We start from the raw sequence: 18,974 nt of genomic DNA on the forward strand, positions 1-18,974 counted from the left end.
AATTTCCTGTTTTGTTATCTTACTGATATTACTCTCTCTGTTTTTCCTTTATTGGAGATGTTATATAAATAAAATATTATTCATTAAGTATAGTTAAAGAACCTAATAACCCATTGAACACAAGCAGTACAACAGATTATTTAATTTTCTGTTATCATTATACTGAGAGAGTAACTTTTCTACTGTATAAGTCATATTCATAAATTTACAGGAAAATATGAAAAACTTTGCTATTGAAATTGGTTGGAGTTGTGATATTCATTGGTACCTCATCCCAAATATGAAAAATGAAAATGCCACAATTTTTTCTAGTATTTACAGTGTTATCATTATTAAGTAGGCTAGACTTGTGTGGTAGTTAGAAGTAATAATTTATCCAAACCTGTTTCCATTTTGTAAAGGAACATAGCCCTAACCATGAATTATATATTGATATATTTAGACTGAAAGTCTTAGCAAAAAAATAAAAATAATTAAAAACTAAAACAAGAAGATTTCAATAGAAAATAATTAGAAACAGAAAAATGAACAATTTTAAAGTTAGGTTCATTGGAGAATTTGAGAGCCAAGGGGGGAAAAAAAATGAGTAGTGGAAGGAGCCATAATATGATAAAGCTTGATTCAGAGAACATTGGGAACTAGTTATTTATAAATATTGAAAAAGAATTTGGGTGAAAGGAGCCAGTCTTGAAAGGATCATACATTCTGTATGATCTCAACTATTCTAATATCCAAAAAAGGCAAAACTATGGGGAGGATAAAAAGATCTGTGGTTGCCAGGGACTTTAGGGGAGGCAAATTTGTAGAGCATGGGGATTTTTAGTAAGGCAGTAAAAATACTTCGTATGACACACTAATGGCGGGTACATGTCATTATTGTTCAAACCCACTTTAATGTTAACTATGGGTTTTGAATGATTGTGACATGTCAATATAAGTTCATCAGTTGTAACAAGTGTAATAAATGTAACACTCTAGAGGGAAGTGTTGATAATGAGGGAAGCTTTGCTTGTCTGGGGCTAGGGGATGTGGCAAATCTCTGTACCTGCACCTCATATTTGCTATGGATTTTCAACTGCTTAAAACTGGTCTCAGGCCCTCCCTGGTGGCGCGGCGGGTTAAAGCACAGCACAAAGAAGCTTAAACCACTTCCACATGAGTTCGATCCCGCCTGCCCCGGAGGTGACACATGGCGTGGCAGACCTCTCCTGACCCGCTCACTGCTCCCCTCAGCAGTGTACTTCGTCAATCTGCCTGTTCTGCTCCCCGCTCTGTCTCTGGTGAATCCTCTCACCCTCTGCATCTCTGACCTGTACCCCAGTTCTGTACGAATAAATAAATAAATCTAAAAAAAAAAAAACTGGTCTCAATAAAAACTGAAATTTGAAAAGAAGTTAACATTGCCATTCATACAAAAATGTTTGTGAAATGAAGCATGTTCTGAAGACATATGTATTAATAATTTCTCTTTAGGGTTCTATGTGTATTTATAAACAATTTTTATGATTTGATTTAGATGTTTACTCTGTTAACAGTCTAATGACACAAGTTAAAAGTGTAGTTTTTGTGTTTTCACCCACCCAGCACTTGATGACCTTGTGTCACAATGATGAAAATATGAAGGAAAAGTTTATAGAAAAACAATTTTGATTAGGTGAATGTTCTATAAAGTGGGTTTGTAGTGTATTTAACAGCTAGAAAAATTGGACTGAATTTGCTTATGATTGATGATAGCCTTGAGGAATTGAGACTTGGAGGAAAAGAATGTTTGCTGTGATGATATTTAATGTTTCTTAGCAAAAGCAGGTTACAGATAGGCAGCCAGAGGAGCTATCAGCTAAAGGGCAAGTGATGTCAAGACCAGAGGGGATGGGAGGGTTTTCTTTTCACAATTTTTTTTTTTAGATTTTATTTATTTATGCATACAGAACTGGGGTACAGGCCAGAGGTGCGGGGGGTGAGAGGTTTCACCAGAGACAGAACAGGTAGATCAATGAGGTACACTGCTGAGGGGAGCAGTGGGCTGGCCAGGAGAGGTCTGCCACGCCATATGGTCACCTCCAGGGTGCGGAATCCATTTGCACTGAAGCAGCTGCAGCCCATTTTGCAGTGCTGTGTCCTAACCCAGGGAGGGCCTCACAGTTGTTTTTAATGCGGTTTGTGAAATAAACTTTTTCTTGTGTGTTCTTAAATTATCTTTTAAAATCTATAAACATCTTTCTTAAATACTTACGATGTATATTTATTGTTTTAAATAATCATTTCTGCTTTAAGGATAGTGTTTGGAGAAACCAGAGATTTGTCTGTGTAAACACCACCATCATGGGTTGAAAATTTTATCTATTAATTTCATTGTTCTACTTTGTCTTTCTTTCTTTTTTTTAAAATTATGGTAGTCTGCATGAGTTTCTCCTTTCTATCAGAAGTATTGCCTACTCCTTTATGCACAATAAGTTCAGTCACCAAGATTTCTAAGCATTGTTTAAGTAGTTAAGGAGATAACTTATTTTTCTCATGTTCTTTATGACTTAGGGGAAAAAAATCACCCCAAAATTTAAAGTCTTAAGAAAAAGAAAACTTGGCCCTCCCTGGTGGCACAGCAGGTTAAAGCACTGCACTAAGAAGCTAAAGCCACTTCAGTATGAGTTCAAGGCCCGCCTGCCCTGGAGCTGACCCAAATGGCACAACAGACCTCTCCTGACCCGCCCGCTGCTCCCCTCAGCAGTGTACTTCCTTGATCTGCCTGTTCTGCTCCCCACTCTGTCTATGGTGAATCCTCTTACCCTCCGCACCACTGACCTGCACCCCAGCTCTGTATGCATAAATAATCTTAAAAAAAAAAGAGAGAAAGAAACTAAGAAACTTAAATACAATTGATATATAATTTTTTCTTCTGTTCCTCTCCCAGCTAAAACCAGTTGGTGTGATGTGTAGGAAATCCTTTGATGTGGAATGTGATTTTGCTGAATATTGTAATGGAAAATCTCCAGTCTGTGTGGCTGACACGTATGCCCTCAATGGAGTAAAATGTGATTCCGGTGACTCCTTCTGTTACAATGGCCGATGCCGAGTATTTAACAAACAATGTAAAAGGTTAATTGGAGGAGGTAATAACGATTTTCTCCTCAGTTTCTAAATTTTCTTTATTTCAAGATGTGTTTGTCAATTCTCTAACAAAAGGTAAATATAATTTGTATTGAGTGTATTGTTGCCTAATATGTACTAGTATTAAAGTAAATCACAATTTTCTTCATTCTGAAAAAGAAAAAAATTCATAATTTATATGGAGCTCTCTTTTACAAGGAAAAAACATCAAATGAAAATGCAATTTCTTGTAAGTCTTAAATGAAACAAAACAGGGCTAATCATTGATTGGTTAGATTTTAAGAATGGGTATATTGGCCCTCCCTGGTGATGCAGCAGGTTAAAGCACTGTACTAAGAAGCTTAAGCCACTTCCGCTTGAGTTCGATACCCTCCTGCCCCAGAGGAGATCCACATGGCGAGGCAGACAGACCTCTCCTGATCCGCCCGCTGCCCCCTTCAGCAGTGTACTTCATCGATCTGCCTGTTCTGCTCCCCACTCCTTCCCTGGTGAATCCTCTCACCCTCCGCATCTCTGGCCTGTACCCCAGTTCTGTATGAATAAATAAATCTTTAAAAAAAAGAATGGGTATATTAAAAGGCCTTTGCTGGTAAGTGAGGGCTTTAGCTTTTGATGTGTATAGTCCAGTTTTATAGCTTTCTATAAATATATACATTATTAATTTTATTGAAATATGGAATTTTCTGCACATATGAAAATATGCACAGAGTGAGAGTGAAAATTTTCATTCTCAATCCTCTCGTGGGCCTACCTCAGCCAGATCTCAGGAGAGAACTCTATTGTCTAGATTGAAGTGAATGCCAAGAATTTTTAAAAAAATTAATTAATTTGTTACATCATTCTTCATTTTGTGCTTTTTTTTAATCTCAGCTGTAATCCCCATGACTTCCCACCACCAATTCACCCATGTGTCATCTCCATAGTCCTGTGTGCTCTTCCCACCCCAGTTTTGATCCTATCTATTCCCCCTCTCCACCCTTGTAAAATGTCTCTAGTTTATAGTTGTTCATTTTTTCTTTATTACAGTTGCTTTTTTTTCCTGGTCCCTTAAGCTCCTACTATGAGTGAAACCATCAGGGATTTTTCTTTTTCTTTCTGGTTTATTTCACTAAGCATGAGCCCTTCCATCTCTGTCCATATGGCTGCAAAAGGCATGAGTTTATTTATTTATTTTTTTTTTAAAGATTTATTTATTTGTGCATACAGAACTGGGGTACAGGCCAGAGGCTCAGGGGCGGTGAGAGGCTTCACCAGAGACAGAGTGGGAAGCAGAACAGGCAGATCGACGAAGTACACCGCTGAGAGGAGCAGCGGGCGGGTCAGGAGAGGTCTGCCACGCCATGTGGTCACCTCCGGGGCAGGCGGGAATCGAACTCATGAGGAAGCGGCTTTAGATTCTCAGTGCTGCGCTTTAACCCGCTGCACCACCAGGGAGGGCCCGAGTTTATTTTTTTTTAATGAGTAATATTCCATTGCATATATGTACCACATCTTTTTAATCCAGTCTTTCACTTTTGGGCATTTGGGTTGATTCCACTTCTTCCCTGCTGTAAATAGAGTAGGAATAAACATGGTGTTGCAGATGTCATTTTGAGTCAATGGGAGCATTTTATGGAACTCACCATTTCCTTTCTTTCAGTGTCTAAGATACTCAGCCAGAGAAGACTAAAATGATAACTTAGTTTGATGGTATTTGCTTAGACCCTTAAGGAGTTAAATGGAGGAGTAGCTGCTTGTTATATGCTGGAGTATTGGGTTCATTTTCATCAACTATAGGACAATGGACTAATTACCAATAAACAAACACATAAATTCCTGCTACTTTAACACAGTTCTGCCCTGGTGATAAAATGTGATGAGAAAGGATTAACAATCTAGAAAAACAATGATATAAGAGTATACAAAAGGGAAGCAAGAATGGGAGAGTTGCTGTGATACATGCTTAAATCTCTTCAGCCCCAGGAGAATTGCATGATGGAACCAGACATAGTTCTGGGAAGAAAAGAAAATTCTGGCCCAGGAGTGTGTCATCCAGGTCATAGCGGCCTTTAGAAACAAGAGATAGACTTGAAATTCCTGCCATCTTGACCCTCAGAAGCTGAGCTGAAAAGTCACTGAATGGAAAGGATGTTGTTTTGTTCAGAGTAGTGGAATGTCCCCTAATGTGCATGGACAAAACACTTGCACTCCTCATTGCTTTTGCTTTCCCTTTTGTGCAAGAGAGCAACAGCTACTGACAGTTAGTGTTGGGGATGGAGCAGTGGGTGTACTGATGTGGACCCCCAGGGACCTCTGACTGATGGGAAAGGCCAGTTCAATTGGTTTAGCAAAACAGGGTTATGCAACAAACAATGACTTGTCATGGATTTTGTTTGTCATGGATTTTTTTTGTTTGTCATGGATTTTTCTTCTATTAACTTTTTTTAAAGAATGGATTAAGATATTACTTGATTATTGAATGTTTGTTCATCTGCCCCCTTAAGTTTTGTGCTAACCTCATCTTGGCTCATATAGAACTGGGGGGAATTGACTAGTGTAAATCAGATTTTTATCAAAGTGGTATTTTAATTAGACCAAAGTAGACAGAAGATAATTACTTTTTGGGTAAATTTAAGAGCAAGTCTCTTCAAAAGGAAAATGCTAAAATATACTAGAATAGATATAGGAGAGTGAATATATGTATTGATTTAACATTGTTATAATAAACAAATTTAATCCAGTAAAGAAAGAAAAAAAAAAAAAGGAAATTGCTGGCTGTGATTGATTCTACACAGAAATCTGCGTAGGCCAGTTTGGTTGTAGCATTCTGTGTAAGTATGGGCTGTGTCTTTCAGGAAAGAAAGAGTGAAATTTATAGATTAAATTCTCCAGCCATTAAAATCTGTGAAATTTCTGAAGAGAATTCTCTAGTTGTGATAACAATTAATAGCTGTGATAACAGAGGAACTCAGTGATTTTTCTCACATGTGATTAACATGATCAACATACCCCATCTTTAAATAACCAGGTCAAATCGATGTAACAGATATGGTATATATATTTCAATTTTTCATGCATTTTAGATTAGACATTACTAAATATATAAGAGAACTGAAGTAAATGGACATAGACATCCTTCCTAATTTTAAAATTCAACAATTTTTATTTAATGGTTGTTAGGATACTAGAAAACAGAAATGAGATCTCTAGAATGATCAAGAATTAAATGTTGTTTGGGTTCTTACTCAGGAAAATAGGGGAACCAAGGCATAAAGAAAATAGAGAGGTTCACAGCTGCTTTTCTAACAATAAGACTCAACTGAATAATGTTGCTGTTTATTTTCTGTGTGGTACGGAATAGCCTAGAGGCTTGAAATGAACAACTCTCTATTTTTTTTAAACCCTTAATCTACCACCAGCAACTTCTTAAAAGTAGGTAATTATATACTCCCCTAGGAATATATTACAATTCCCAGAGTGAGTCTACTCCTCTATAAAGATAATTGGAATTATGCATGGTAATTTGTTTAAATTTGTCTTCTTTTAGCTTCTAGAGGTGCTCCATTTGCCTGTTTTGAAGACGTGAATTCAAGAGGTGATAGATATGGAAACTGCGGCGAGAGAGCATGCCACTTCCAGTATGTACTTCAAACATAGTTGTGTAAAATAGGTCTGATGTTGCTAGGATCCAAGAATATACTAATATGTACACACAGAAATGTTACTTTATACCAGATTTTCTTTGTTTTTGTTCTGGGCCAAATAGTATAACCAATTTGCTTACAAATAACATGTGTTCAGTGCCTATAAAGTTGCAGAGTGACCATAAAAATCACCTCTTGTTTTTTTGTTCTGATGAGCTAGACATTGTTTTAGGTAGTTTATATATGTTATGGTTTTATTATATACTATAAAGATATTTTTATAGATCAATTGGTTTTTTAAATTAAATTTACTTATTTATTTATATATATATTATATCATTGTACATTTTTAAACAATATTTACTCTTTTTTATTTCCCTCAGGTGTTCCCATAGAATTTCCTTTTCCAATTCACCCATGTACAGACCCCTGTTCTCCCCCTGACCTGATCTCTCCCGCAGGATGTTTCTGATTTATAACTGTCTATTTTTGTTTTGTTTTGTTATTATTTTTTCTCCTGATGTCTTATTTGACTGCCCTATCTATATTCCTTCAAGTGAAACCATTCAATATTTTTGTTTTTCCTTTTGGCTTACTTCATTGAGCACAATTCCATATTGCTGTGAATAGCATTAGTTTATCTTTTTGATTGATGAATATATTCCATTGTGTATATGTATCACATCTTCTTGATCCAGTCATCTGTTTATGGGCGTTTAGGTTGTTTCTAGGTTTTAACTCTTATAAATACTGCTGCAATAAACATAGGGTTGCAGGTATTCTTTGAGTTAACATTTTTGTGCCCTTTGGATAGAGTACTAGGAGTGGAATTGCTGTATCATATGGAAGCTCCATTTTTAGTAGTCTGGGGAATCTGTATACAGCTTTCCATAGTGGTTGGAGCAGTTTGCACTTCTACCAGCAGTGCAGGAGGTTCCCTTTTCACTACGTCCTTGACAACATTTGTTGTTACTAGTTTTTTGATATGTGCCATTCTTACTGGCTTAAGGTGATATCACATTGTGGTTTTGATTTGCATTTCCCTGATTATAAAGGTTGTTGAACATTTTTTCATATTCCTGTTGGCCATTTTAATTTCCTTTTTGGAGAAGTGTCTTTTAAGTTCTTCTACCCATTTCTTCACTGGATTGTTTACTTTGGTTTTGTTGAGTTGCATCAGTTCTTTGTAGATCTTTGTGATCAGTTCCTTATCAGTTGTATGGAGTGCAAAGTTTTTTTCCCCAATCACTAGAGTGTCTCTTTGTTTTGGTTAGTGTCTCTTTTGCTGTAAGAGCTTTTCAGTTTGATGTAGTCCCAGGTGTTTATCTTACATGTCCTGGTCCTTGTAGAGACCTGACATTTTCCCCCCCATATGTTTTTTTTTTTTTTTTAAAGATTTATTTATTCACACAGAACTGAGGTACAGGCCAGAGATGTGGAGGGGCACCATCTTGCAAAAATAGGTATTTTTTCCCTCACCACACATCGTCTCACAAAATAAAACAAAACAATCCACAATATAAGTCAGTGTGTGCCAAAAAATTTACTAAGATCTTGAACCCTGGATTTAAATTAATAATATACTTTTTAAAACTTAGTTATATTAGTAATCTACATTATTTCTGTAAATGAAGCAGCTTTTTTTCCTGCCTTGTGCTACTAGTGATGCTCTATGTGGAAAATTAGTATGTGCCTGGCCACACAAAGCATTGGTATCACGTACAAATTTATCCGTGATTTACACACATATACGGGAGGAATTGTGTGTATCTACATTTCGAAACACAGAAAAATTGCTGAGACCCACAATGACCACCATTATCACACCTGAGGAGAGAGATGACACATTTGTGGAAGATGGCTCTGCGTGTGGCCCTGCTATGGTAATTACAACCAGAAACTCAACTACCTTTGAAAATTAATTTTTACAGCTGGACTTATATTGACAATAGACAAGCTAATGCATTTTTGGACAGCCTTGTGGTGCTTTTATTTACCATAGAAGTCACCCACCATAAGGTTATGATTCATTGATTTGCTTTAGTTTGCAGAGGAGCACAAACATTTCCACAGGCAATTTTAGGACTTACTACTGATGGTTTAAATAAATTGAGGGAAGCAAACATCAAGTTTGTTAAATACATAAGATCGAGGACTTGAGCCCATGAGCTATCTCCAGATAGCTGTGGGAAAGCCACCTGAATTCTAAACCTCACAATGAAAATTGTATACAGTCCTCAAGGAAAACATATAAAGATTGTTATAGAAAAAAATTGTTTAATTCATGCATCTATTTGATGTTGTCTATACATTGTGGAAAACAAGGAGGTTAAAATTTAAAATTGGTTAAAATTTACACTATTTAGAGCCTGAGCTTCAATAAATTGAAAGTTCTAGTAATGTCATTATAAACCTGGAAGTCTCTCTGTTTTTGAAGTTACCTATTTGCCTGGATATAAATTTTTTCATTGCTGATAGTGCATCTTGGCAAAGTGTGCCTTGGCTCTTTGGCTTGAACTTCTTAGTACAAACCAGGGGAGAGGGATGCCCTTAAGCTTTTGATTTTAACTATTAGCTCCTAAATTTCACTTTTGCCTATCCAGACCCTAGCAACAAACCTAGTTTTCCTTATTATCTAATGATAATGTGGTACATTTGTTATAATTAGCAAAATAATAATGATACACTGTTATTAATAATATTTCATGTTTCATTCAGATTTCCTTAGCTTTCACTACTGTCCTTTGATTTCATCCAGGATACCACATTATATTTATTAACTGTGTACTCTTAAACTCCTCTTAACAGATTTACTTTCCATAATTTCATTACTTTTGACAACTAAGTTTTGACACAAACTGGTAATATATTCTATAGATTGTTGGAATTGCTGTGAAGTTTCAAGATTTCCTTGCTAAACTATAACTCCGTATTGTATTTTTTAATAAAAGTGTTTTTTTTTAAGATTTTTTTATTTATTCGTACAGAACTGGGGTATGGGTCAGAGATGCGGAGGGTGAGAGGATTCACCAGAGACAGAGTGGGGAGCAGAATAGGCAGATTGACAAAGTACACTGCTGAGGGGAGCAGTGGGCCGGTCAGGAGAGGTCTGCCACGCCATGTGGTCACCTCCGGGGCAGGCAGGGATCGAACTCATGGGGAAGTGGTTTAAGCTTCTTTGTGCTATGCTTTAACCTGCTGCGCCACCAGGGAGGGCCCAATAAAAGTGTTTTTGACAATAGAATGAAGATAACCAGAATACCATGCTTATTTTTAAACATATGGCATACCAATGTACCTTGATCCTTCTCCCCTTCTTGAAATCTAAATAATAAAGACTCAACTCTGGCCCTTTTCTTTTTGTATACTTTGTCATTATAAACCAAAGAATATCTAAAATATAAAATGTTTTCACAAAGTATTGAATTTACTGGAAAATTTTTTAATAATTAGGAAGGTTCACAAAAATTAATGTTATGTTAAATGATATTCCCATATTTAGAATTAGAATAAACTCACATATTTAACATTCTTTTTCTTAGAAGACAATGTTATCACTGGAAGTATCTCATTTTTTTACTACCTCTTATGAATTATCTATTATCCTTGCTCTTCTTTCTCCTCACTTTTTTTTGTCTCACATGGAGTAGTATATATTTTCTTTTGTTGTTCATACTTCTGATTTTAAGGCCTTAAGCTTCCATGTTATATTTCTCAATACTAACTGCTATAGTTGAGACCCTAACTTTAGTAATTTTGATAGAATGTTCTCAAGTGGAACCCAGACATGCATATTTTTTAAATGCTCCTCAGAAAATTTTGAACCTAAGGGACCATCATAATATTTTTCCAGATATTCCTGTTTCTAAAAGGACTTCTGGTAATAGTTAGCAAGTAAAACTTGTATATAACTCCTTATATATGCTATTATCTTTAAATCAGAAGGTATGTAGCTTATTTCACATTTATTTCAATTTAATTATAGTTACTGATTTTTTGTAAATCTTGATAATATGAATTCTAGCATTTTCTTGAAATTTTCTCATGTTTTATTTTTTACTGTTTTAGTTTTGTATTAATTTTAGATGTGTAGAGGTTCAGTACCAAACTGATTTTAAGGCGTGCAATTCTTCTACAAATTGCAATGACCATGGAGTAAGTAATTTTAATTTTAATTTTAGTGACATGTTTTGAATAATTTGATAAACAAATTGGAGATTCAAAAATTTGAATGATTTTTAAAATCATTTCCTGATGTATGGTGTAATTTAACAATCTATAATTCAGACCTTCAATCTTTCTTTCTTAAATCTTGTGAAACTATTTACTAGAAAAGACAAAGTAGATACTTAAAATGGTTCTGACATATAAAGTGTTGATAAATACATTACCATATGACACCATATGTTATCATATAGTCAAAATAATCTTATTACTACAAAGAAAAAGCAGAAACTAGTGAACAACAGCAACAAAAATATGTTGAAAACTTTCACACTAATCTTGATTATTAGAGTCTGGGCTGTTCTGTGATGCTTACAAGTAAATGGTAATTAGTGACAGTTTACTAGTAATGGTTAATACTTGGTTCTGGCTGTGTGGAAGAGTTGAAAGAATTTTAAAAATTGACCTGGCAGCAGAAGCTAGCTATACTTTCCAGCATGAACAACTTTAAGACAAAATTTATGGGAAAATGTTGAACTTAGTCTCTTTAAGACAAATCACCTAGTGTGAATAAATTCTCTAGAGTAGCTTAGATAAATTCTCTGGAGTAGCTTCTTCATTGAAGGAGTATAGAATTAGTCTTTTGAAAGAAATGATTGTACAGAAAAAGTGTTCTACTTTCCGATTATTACAGATTTGCAACAATTTTAAAAACTGCCACTGTGAAAAAGGCTATGCTCCTCCTCTTTGTAAAAAGACTGCAGGTGGTTTTGGGAGTGTCGACGATGGACATTACTTCGTAACTGGTTGGTGTCTTTACACTTCTATTAACTCAGTACGACAGGCATTGCAAAATTTTTCTCCTTTTTTCTTCCACAGGATATTTGGTTGCAGTCTGTGGGTTAGGAAATGTAATTACACTCAGACTTGTAGAATAATCAAGGATATGAAAGAGATAGTAATGCTGTTTGTTCCTGTACCACTAAGTGGTAGCTGCTTTTGTCAGGATCTGATGTCTTTTTTGGAGTTAGGCTTGTTTCTGATATGGGAAATTAAAAAAAAAAAAAGGAATTAATTTAAAAGTACTCTCATGTCTTCACCGAGACCTACTTGCACTCACATCTCCTTCTCCACCTTACTGAATTCTGTTTTTTATTGCCGTATAACTGACATATATCATACAAATTAGAGGTGTAAAACATACTGATTCAATATTTGTATAAACTATGATCACTATAATAATTTTCTTTCGTAATGGGAATTTTTAAGGTCCACTCTTTTAGTAGCTTACAAATACACGATAATTAACTATAGTCAATATTCAGAGTATTATACACCCATTACATGTATTTTATAGCTGGGCACTTGTTTCTTTAGAATCCCTTACCTCAAATCAGGTGGCATTTGTCTTTGTCTGCCCTCAAGGCCCATTTATGTTGCTGCAAGTGGCAAGATTGTTTTCATTTTTGATTAATGTTCCATATCCTCTCTAGTCCCCATCTTAGCTATTACAAAGAATGGTTTTGTGAACATGGAGGTGCATATGTAATTTCCTGTTAGCGCTTTAGTTTTTTTTCAGAGATGTGCTCAGAAGTAGAATTCTTGGAGCATATATTAAATGGTCTTATTTTAAATTTTTTTGAAACCTCCATACTGTTTCACATATAACACCACTACTTTACATTCCCAGCAACAGTGCATAGGAGTTTCTTTTCCTCCACATTCTCATTAATACTTGTCATTTCTTGTCCTTTTGATAATAACCCTTCTAACAGATATCAGGTGATTTCTCATTGTGACTTTGTACATTTCCTTGATGAATAGTGTTCTTGTGCATCTTTTCATGCATCTGTGTGGTCATTTGACTATCTTACTCAGACAGATATTTATCCAGGATTTTTAGCTATCTCTTAATCAAGCCACTTGTTTTTTTGCTAGTGAGTTATAAGCACTCCCAGTGTATTTTGAGTATGATTTGTAAATATTTTCTTCCATTAAGTGGATTGCTTTTTTATTTGTTGATGAATTACTTTTCATGAAGATAGTCCCGCTAGCTTACATTAAATGTGTTGCCTTTGTTTTTAGTGTCAGATTTAAAAAATCTCCAGGACTGATGCTAAGGAACATACTTCCCATGTTTTCCTCTAAGAGTTTTGTGGTTTCAAGTTATATATTCAAGTCTTTAATACATTTTGAGTTAATTTTTGTGTATGGTGTAAGATAATGTTTCAATTTCATTCTTTTGCTGTGGTTGTCCATTTTTCCCGAGCACCATTTACTGAAGATACTATCTTTACCTATCCCATATTCCTGACTTTGATGTAAATTAGTCAGCCATATATGTATGAATTATGGGTCAAAATTATTTTTGGCACCAGTGTAGATAACCTGTTTTTGGTAATAGTATTCTTCTCCTGGCTGGATGTGTCCTTCCACCTATCATTAATAGTAGTTTTTGTTTGTTTGTTTGTTTTTTGTTTTTTTTTACAAGGGATTAATATCCAAATAATGCATAAAACTCAACAACACCAAAAAAATCAATTAAAATGAGTATCAGATCTGATTATACACTTCTTTAATGAAGACATTTTGGTGGCCAACAAATGGGTACATAAAAAGTTGTTCCTCATCATTTGTTACTAGGAAAATGCAAAGCAAAACAACAATGAGAAATCACCTCACTCCTATGAGAATAGTTGTTATCCAAAGATAAGAATTAGCAGTAGCCAAGAACTAAAAACAATGTAAATATTTATTGACAAATTATTGTGTAGACAGTTAATATACACAATGAAATAATAGCTATAAAAAAGGATGGAATCTTGTCATATATAATACATGGGTGGGCTTCTAGTGTATAAGTTGTTTTTCCAGTGTTGTTTTCCACACCTGATATTTGTATAATGTTATAGTGCAGTATGACTTCAATTAAATAATAAGTTTTAAAAAATCACGATCTTTTAACCTTCTTTTCCCATGATACCTGGATTAGGATGTATCAGTATTTGTAATCATTCTGATTTTCATGGTTTGAGTCTTAGAAAACATGATTGCTCCATTAACAATGTGAAAAATCAAATTAGCTCTAAGCTGATACAAAGCTTAACCAACCTAACAGTTAATCCACAGATTGAGTTAAAATGAAATGCTAATACAATAACTTAAAAATTCTGAAATTATACATGAATATCACATTGCTCAGTGAACCACAAATCATGACCTGGCAACATTGGCCACCAGAGTTAAAGTTAGCAATCACAACTACAAGAGGTGCCTAACCTATGTTATATTCATTTGATACCAAACAATGCTTTAGTATCTTATTACTATTTTTTTTTTAAATCCTGTATGGGTTCCGTATCCTTCCTCCAGTCTGCCAAACCAGTTTCCAAAACTCACTTTGGGCCATTTAGGCAGTAAGAATCTTCTCTTTCATTGGAGCAGAAGCATTTTTGCTTTGTTTCGTTTTATTTGGGTCTCCAACTGACCTGATGAGTTCTGCATATACTGGAGAAGGCAGTCTACTTTACTCAGTCTGTACATTTAAATGTTAATTTCTTTAAAATACCCTCATTAAACATCTAAAATATATTAGACCAAGTATCTAAACACACGCTGGCCCTGTCAATTTGATACATAAAATACACTCACACACACACTTATAGTATTTGCCAGGAGGAGGAGGCCAGGAGTCTCCCTGCAATGGGCTTGGCAGCATTTACTTGCCTCTCTATATAGATTATTGTCAATAAAGCTGAATTTGTTTGATTTATGGTCAAATAGTTAGAGAAACTATGCAATCATATAAATTGTGTAATGAGCAGTAGAAATATGAGATATGTCTATACATGAGCAATATTATGTCAAGTTATAATACTGTCTTTTTCTGAACTCAGTCTGAATGTGTGGGGGAATAACGAGAATTTTATAAGCTGCAGTTGATGTTCAGGTTTCTCCAGAGAAAAATCTTTTTCTCTGTATCTGATGTTTGCCGATAGTTTGGTGTGGGTAAAATCTATGTCTCAGAGAGTCTGATTTGACTATTAAAACTTTGAATCATATGGGTTAAGCTATGTTGGGGTAATAAAAGGGAATCTTAAAAATTGCATGGATCATTCCCTCAGGCATTTGGGAAGGAAATAGAAACTGCTTTGTGGTAGGTTACTGGAAACTATTGTTAACTGAAGGGAAATGAAGACCCAGAGTGATGGATTAAGAACACCAACCTGAAGGGAGAGTTACAAAATATCCCTTTCTAGCTATTTTTTGTAGTGCTTGCTACTATCTAAGGCAGAGAGGTGGGATGAATTTTTTCTGGCTCTTCCAAAGCCTGTTTACACTTCGGAGGCCACCTGGGCATACATTATATTCATTTTTTTTTAAAGATTTATTTTATTTGTACATACAGAACTGGGGTACAGGCCAGAGGATCAGGGGCGGTGAGAGGCTTCACCAGAGACAGAGTGGGGAGCAGAACAGGCAGATCGACGAAGGACACTGCTGAGGGGAGCAGCGGGCGGGTCAGGAGAGGTCTGCCACGCCATATGGTCACCTCCGCGGCAGGCAGGGATGGAACTCATGCGGAAGTGGCTTTAGCTTCTCAGTGCAGTGCTTTAACCCGCTGCGCCACCAGGGAGGGCCCATTATATTCATTTTTAATAACGTGGTATTGTCGACTACCTAAAAGACTAAACAAGTAGCTAAGAATCAGCTCCTCTGCCTGTCAGCTCCTTCCTCCATGACTCTACTGGCAGTGAAGTGCTAGAGCAGCTTTTCATAGCAAATCAAAAGGAGGCATGCCAGCAAATTATGGAGAAAGAAGGTTGTGACATAAATTCAGATGGGTGACTGCTATGTACAAAGAAGTGAATCTTAGGTGATCCTCAAGTCAGATAAGCAGAAGTTAATGTAAATATCAGCTGAGAATGAGTAATTTTTGAGGACAATGTAACTATTAGTACTAGTTAGTCAGAAATGGATCAGAACTAGAGCAGAATATATTCTATGTATTAATTTTAATATTCTGGTTTCTCTCTGTATCATATAAATGTGTTGACCTTTACTGTATAGTAATTCTTGAGTCATTTTTTTTAAAGATTTATTTATTTATTCATATAGAACTGGGGTACAGGCCAGAGATGTGGAGGGTGAGAGGATTCACCAGAGACAGAGTGGGGAGCAGAACAGGCAGATCGACGAAGTACACTGCTGAGGGGAGCAGCGGGCGGGTCAGGAGAGGTCTGCCACGCCATGTGGTCACCTCCAGGGCAGGCGGGAATCGAACTCATGAGGAAGTGGCTTTTAAATTCTCAGTGCGGTGCTTTAACCCGCTGTGCCACCAGGGAGGGCCTCTTGAGTCATTTTTAACACTACCCTATACCTACATATTTGATGAAAAAACTTTAACAGTTATAAGTGCCAGTATGACTGAAAATCCAATGTGGTAAACCAATAAAAATAATTAAATGTTATTTAGAGACTACTAATTTTTAAGTTGTAGGAAAAAATTATAGTAATGTAATAAAAATTAAATGTCACATTTCCCAGGTTTGATTCTCATCTGTATGTCTAATCCCCGTTCTCTCTGTGTGTTTGGACTTTGGAGAAGGTGTACCAGAAATGAATAGAAGAAATGTTGGCAATTACTAAATATGTTTCATGAAAGAACATTACCTTCACTCTAAGAAATCACCGTATCTTAGAACACTGAAATCTCAAAAACATCCTTAAAGTACTATGAATAGCCCATTTCATGTGTTGATTTTTACAATTTTATTACGTTCATAGCATAGTGCATATGAATATGGATAAAATTTCAAGTGTTTGGGGATAGTGTTCATAGTGATATCCTTTACTCCTTTTATTTGTTAATAAAGAATTTGACTTAATTTGAAGTGGGTATTTTTCCATTTTAGGTAAAAATTTAATGGAGAAAAGATATGCAGCTCTTCCAAAACACCAATTTCTAGTCATTTTCTACATTTTGTTACCCGTCCTTCTCATTGCTATTGCTGTTTTAATCAAGCGGAATAAATTAATAAAGCTGTGCTACAGAAAGGAAACTGAAAGTGAGAGGTATAGATATATACTTATTTTTTTAAATATTTATTTACTTATACAGAATGGGGGTACAGGCGTGAGGTGCCGGAGCAGTGAGAGGCTTCACCAGAGACAGAATGGGGAACAGAACAGGCAAACCAATTGAAATACACTGCTGAGGGGAGCAGCGGGCGAGACAGGAGATGTTTGCCATACTATGTGGGTCATCTTCTTGCCCTGGGATCAAACTTGTGCTGAAGCAGCTATGGCAGGCTTCATAGTGTTGTGCTTTCACATTGTGCTTTAACATATTGTTCCACCAGGGAGGGCCCTAGCTATATTCTTATTAAGTTAAATAAATCAAGAGTAAGTATTCATGTTTCATCAAGAATAATCTAAAACAAGATATAAGGCAAGATGAAGAAGGGTCTAAATAATCTAATAATCTAAAACAATATATAAGGCAAGATGAGGAAGGGTCTAAAAACAATTTAAAATAGTTTTTTCTCATTCCTAAAGTCTTTCAGTTCACCATCAGTATCACTGTAAGAGAAAGATGACTGCCAACATATTGTGGACATTTTATTCAGCTTCATAATCTACATTGGCCTTGTATAAATAGTTGCAATGTCCACAGACTTCATGTGCATGATTCACTGCATTTCAAAGGAATTTTCAAAAGTAGTTTTTTAGATAATGCATATTCTCAAGTCCAGTGGCATGCAAACTACTTTATTAGAACATTTTTCTCAAGTAGAGGTAATAGTTAAAAACCTGCCTCTATATTTATTTTCCTAAATATTGATATTGGTAATAAGTAAAGTTTTTCTTAGCTAGAAATTATATGTGAAGTTCATATTATCATATTAGAAGATAGGAAACAGCATCCTGTCATGAGGAGGAAATTACAGGTGCTAGCTGTAGTTCCTAGCTTTAGTTCCTAACTTTTGCACATAAAAACTATGATATCTGGAATAAGATTTGACATTTGGGGTCTTTTTTTTTTTTAAAGATTTATTTGTTCACACAGAACTGGGGTACAGTCCAGAGGCTCAGGGGCAGTGAGAGGCTTCACCAGAGACAGAGTGGGGAGCAGAACAGGCAGATCGAGGAAGTACACGGCTGAGGGGAGCAGTGGGCGGGTCAGTAGAGGTCTGCCACACCATGTGGTCACCTCCGGGGCAGGCGGGAATCGAACTCATGCTGAAGTGCCTTTAGCTTCTCAGTGCAGTGCTTTAACCCGCTGCGCCATCAGGGAGGGCCTGGGGTCTATTTTTAATCCCAGCAACTTAGTACAATAGGAAATAATACTTTTTCAATATTATCATATACTTTTGGGTACACCAAATTAATCACTAAAACTGCCATATTACCTATAACGATTTACATAATTCCTGTGCCGCTTATTCATAATCTAATGTGTGTTTTTTTTTCATCAGAATTATGTACTTCTAGTTTCACCTTCCAAGACATGATGAAAAGACCTGTGTGTATTGTGAGAGGGACAGACCTGTGTAGAACAATTACTTGAAACTTTCAGTGATACTGATGTTTGGCTAACTTGACCTGAGGAATTAGGGAAAATATAGAATCACATGGACTATCTGTACAAATTAGGTTTATAACATAAATAATTGAAAGAGTGTAAGGGAGGATGTAAGGAATCAATGCACAAAATAAGGTGGCTTATATGATTTGTTTCCTGTTGAGACAATGTTTTGTTGAGAGAAGACATTGACTTAATAAATCATTTTCTGAAAAACATTTTTCATTCAAGAAGTCACTTGTTTGTATTAGATATTAAAATTCCCTCCATTTTGAATTATATTATGTTGATTTTTTTAGATCTATGTCAGAAGAAAGCAGCAGTGGCAGCAAATTATCCTCCAGTGTAAGGTGAGTATAGAACCGTGTGACTTATCATCTTGCATTGTACCTTTTGATCACTGTTCAGTAGCACTTAAAAAATTCTTTATTTGAAACCAAGCTTTTTAATGATTTCATACTTTTATCATTATAGGTTATTTTGTAATACTAGCTAAT

The 18,974-nt window shown here is 35.6% G+C and overlaps 1 protein-coding gene across 1 annotated transcript in view; it reads left to right on the forward strand.

Moving 5' to 3' along the window:
• The window catches only part of LOC101622182 (disintegrin and metalloproteinase domain-containing protein 5-like), a 35,567-nt gene extending 22,561 nt beyond the window's left edge, over positions 1–13,006 (forward strand). The window contains exons 9-14 of the mRNA XM_012724779.1: positions 2,909–3,107; positions 6,632–6,722; positions 8,392–8,611; positions 10,797–10,883; positions 11,587–11,698; positions 12,978–13,006. Of these exons, the coding sequence (XP_012580233.1) occupies positions 2,909–3,107; positions 6,632–6,722; positions 8,392–8,611; positions 10,797–10,883; positions 11,587–11,698; positions 12,978–13,006 (738 nt within the window). The remainder of the gene's footprint in view (positions 1–2,908; positions 3,108–6,631; positions 6,723–8,391; positions 8,612–10,796; positions 10,884–11,586; positions 11,699–12,977) is intronic.
• The last annotated feature ends 5,968 nt before the right edge of the window (positions 13,007–18,974 follow it).

Source organism: Condylura cristata, unplaced genomic scaffold, assembly GCF_000260355.1.
Source record: "Condylura cristata isolate star-nosed mole 26May11 unplaced genomic scaffold, ConCri1.0 scaffold00014, whole genome shotgun sequence".
NCBI lineage: Eukaryota > Metazoa > Chordata > Mammalia > Eulipotyphla > Talpidae > Condylura > Condylura cristata.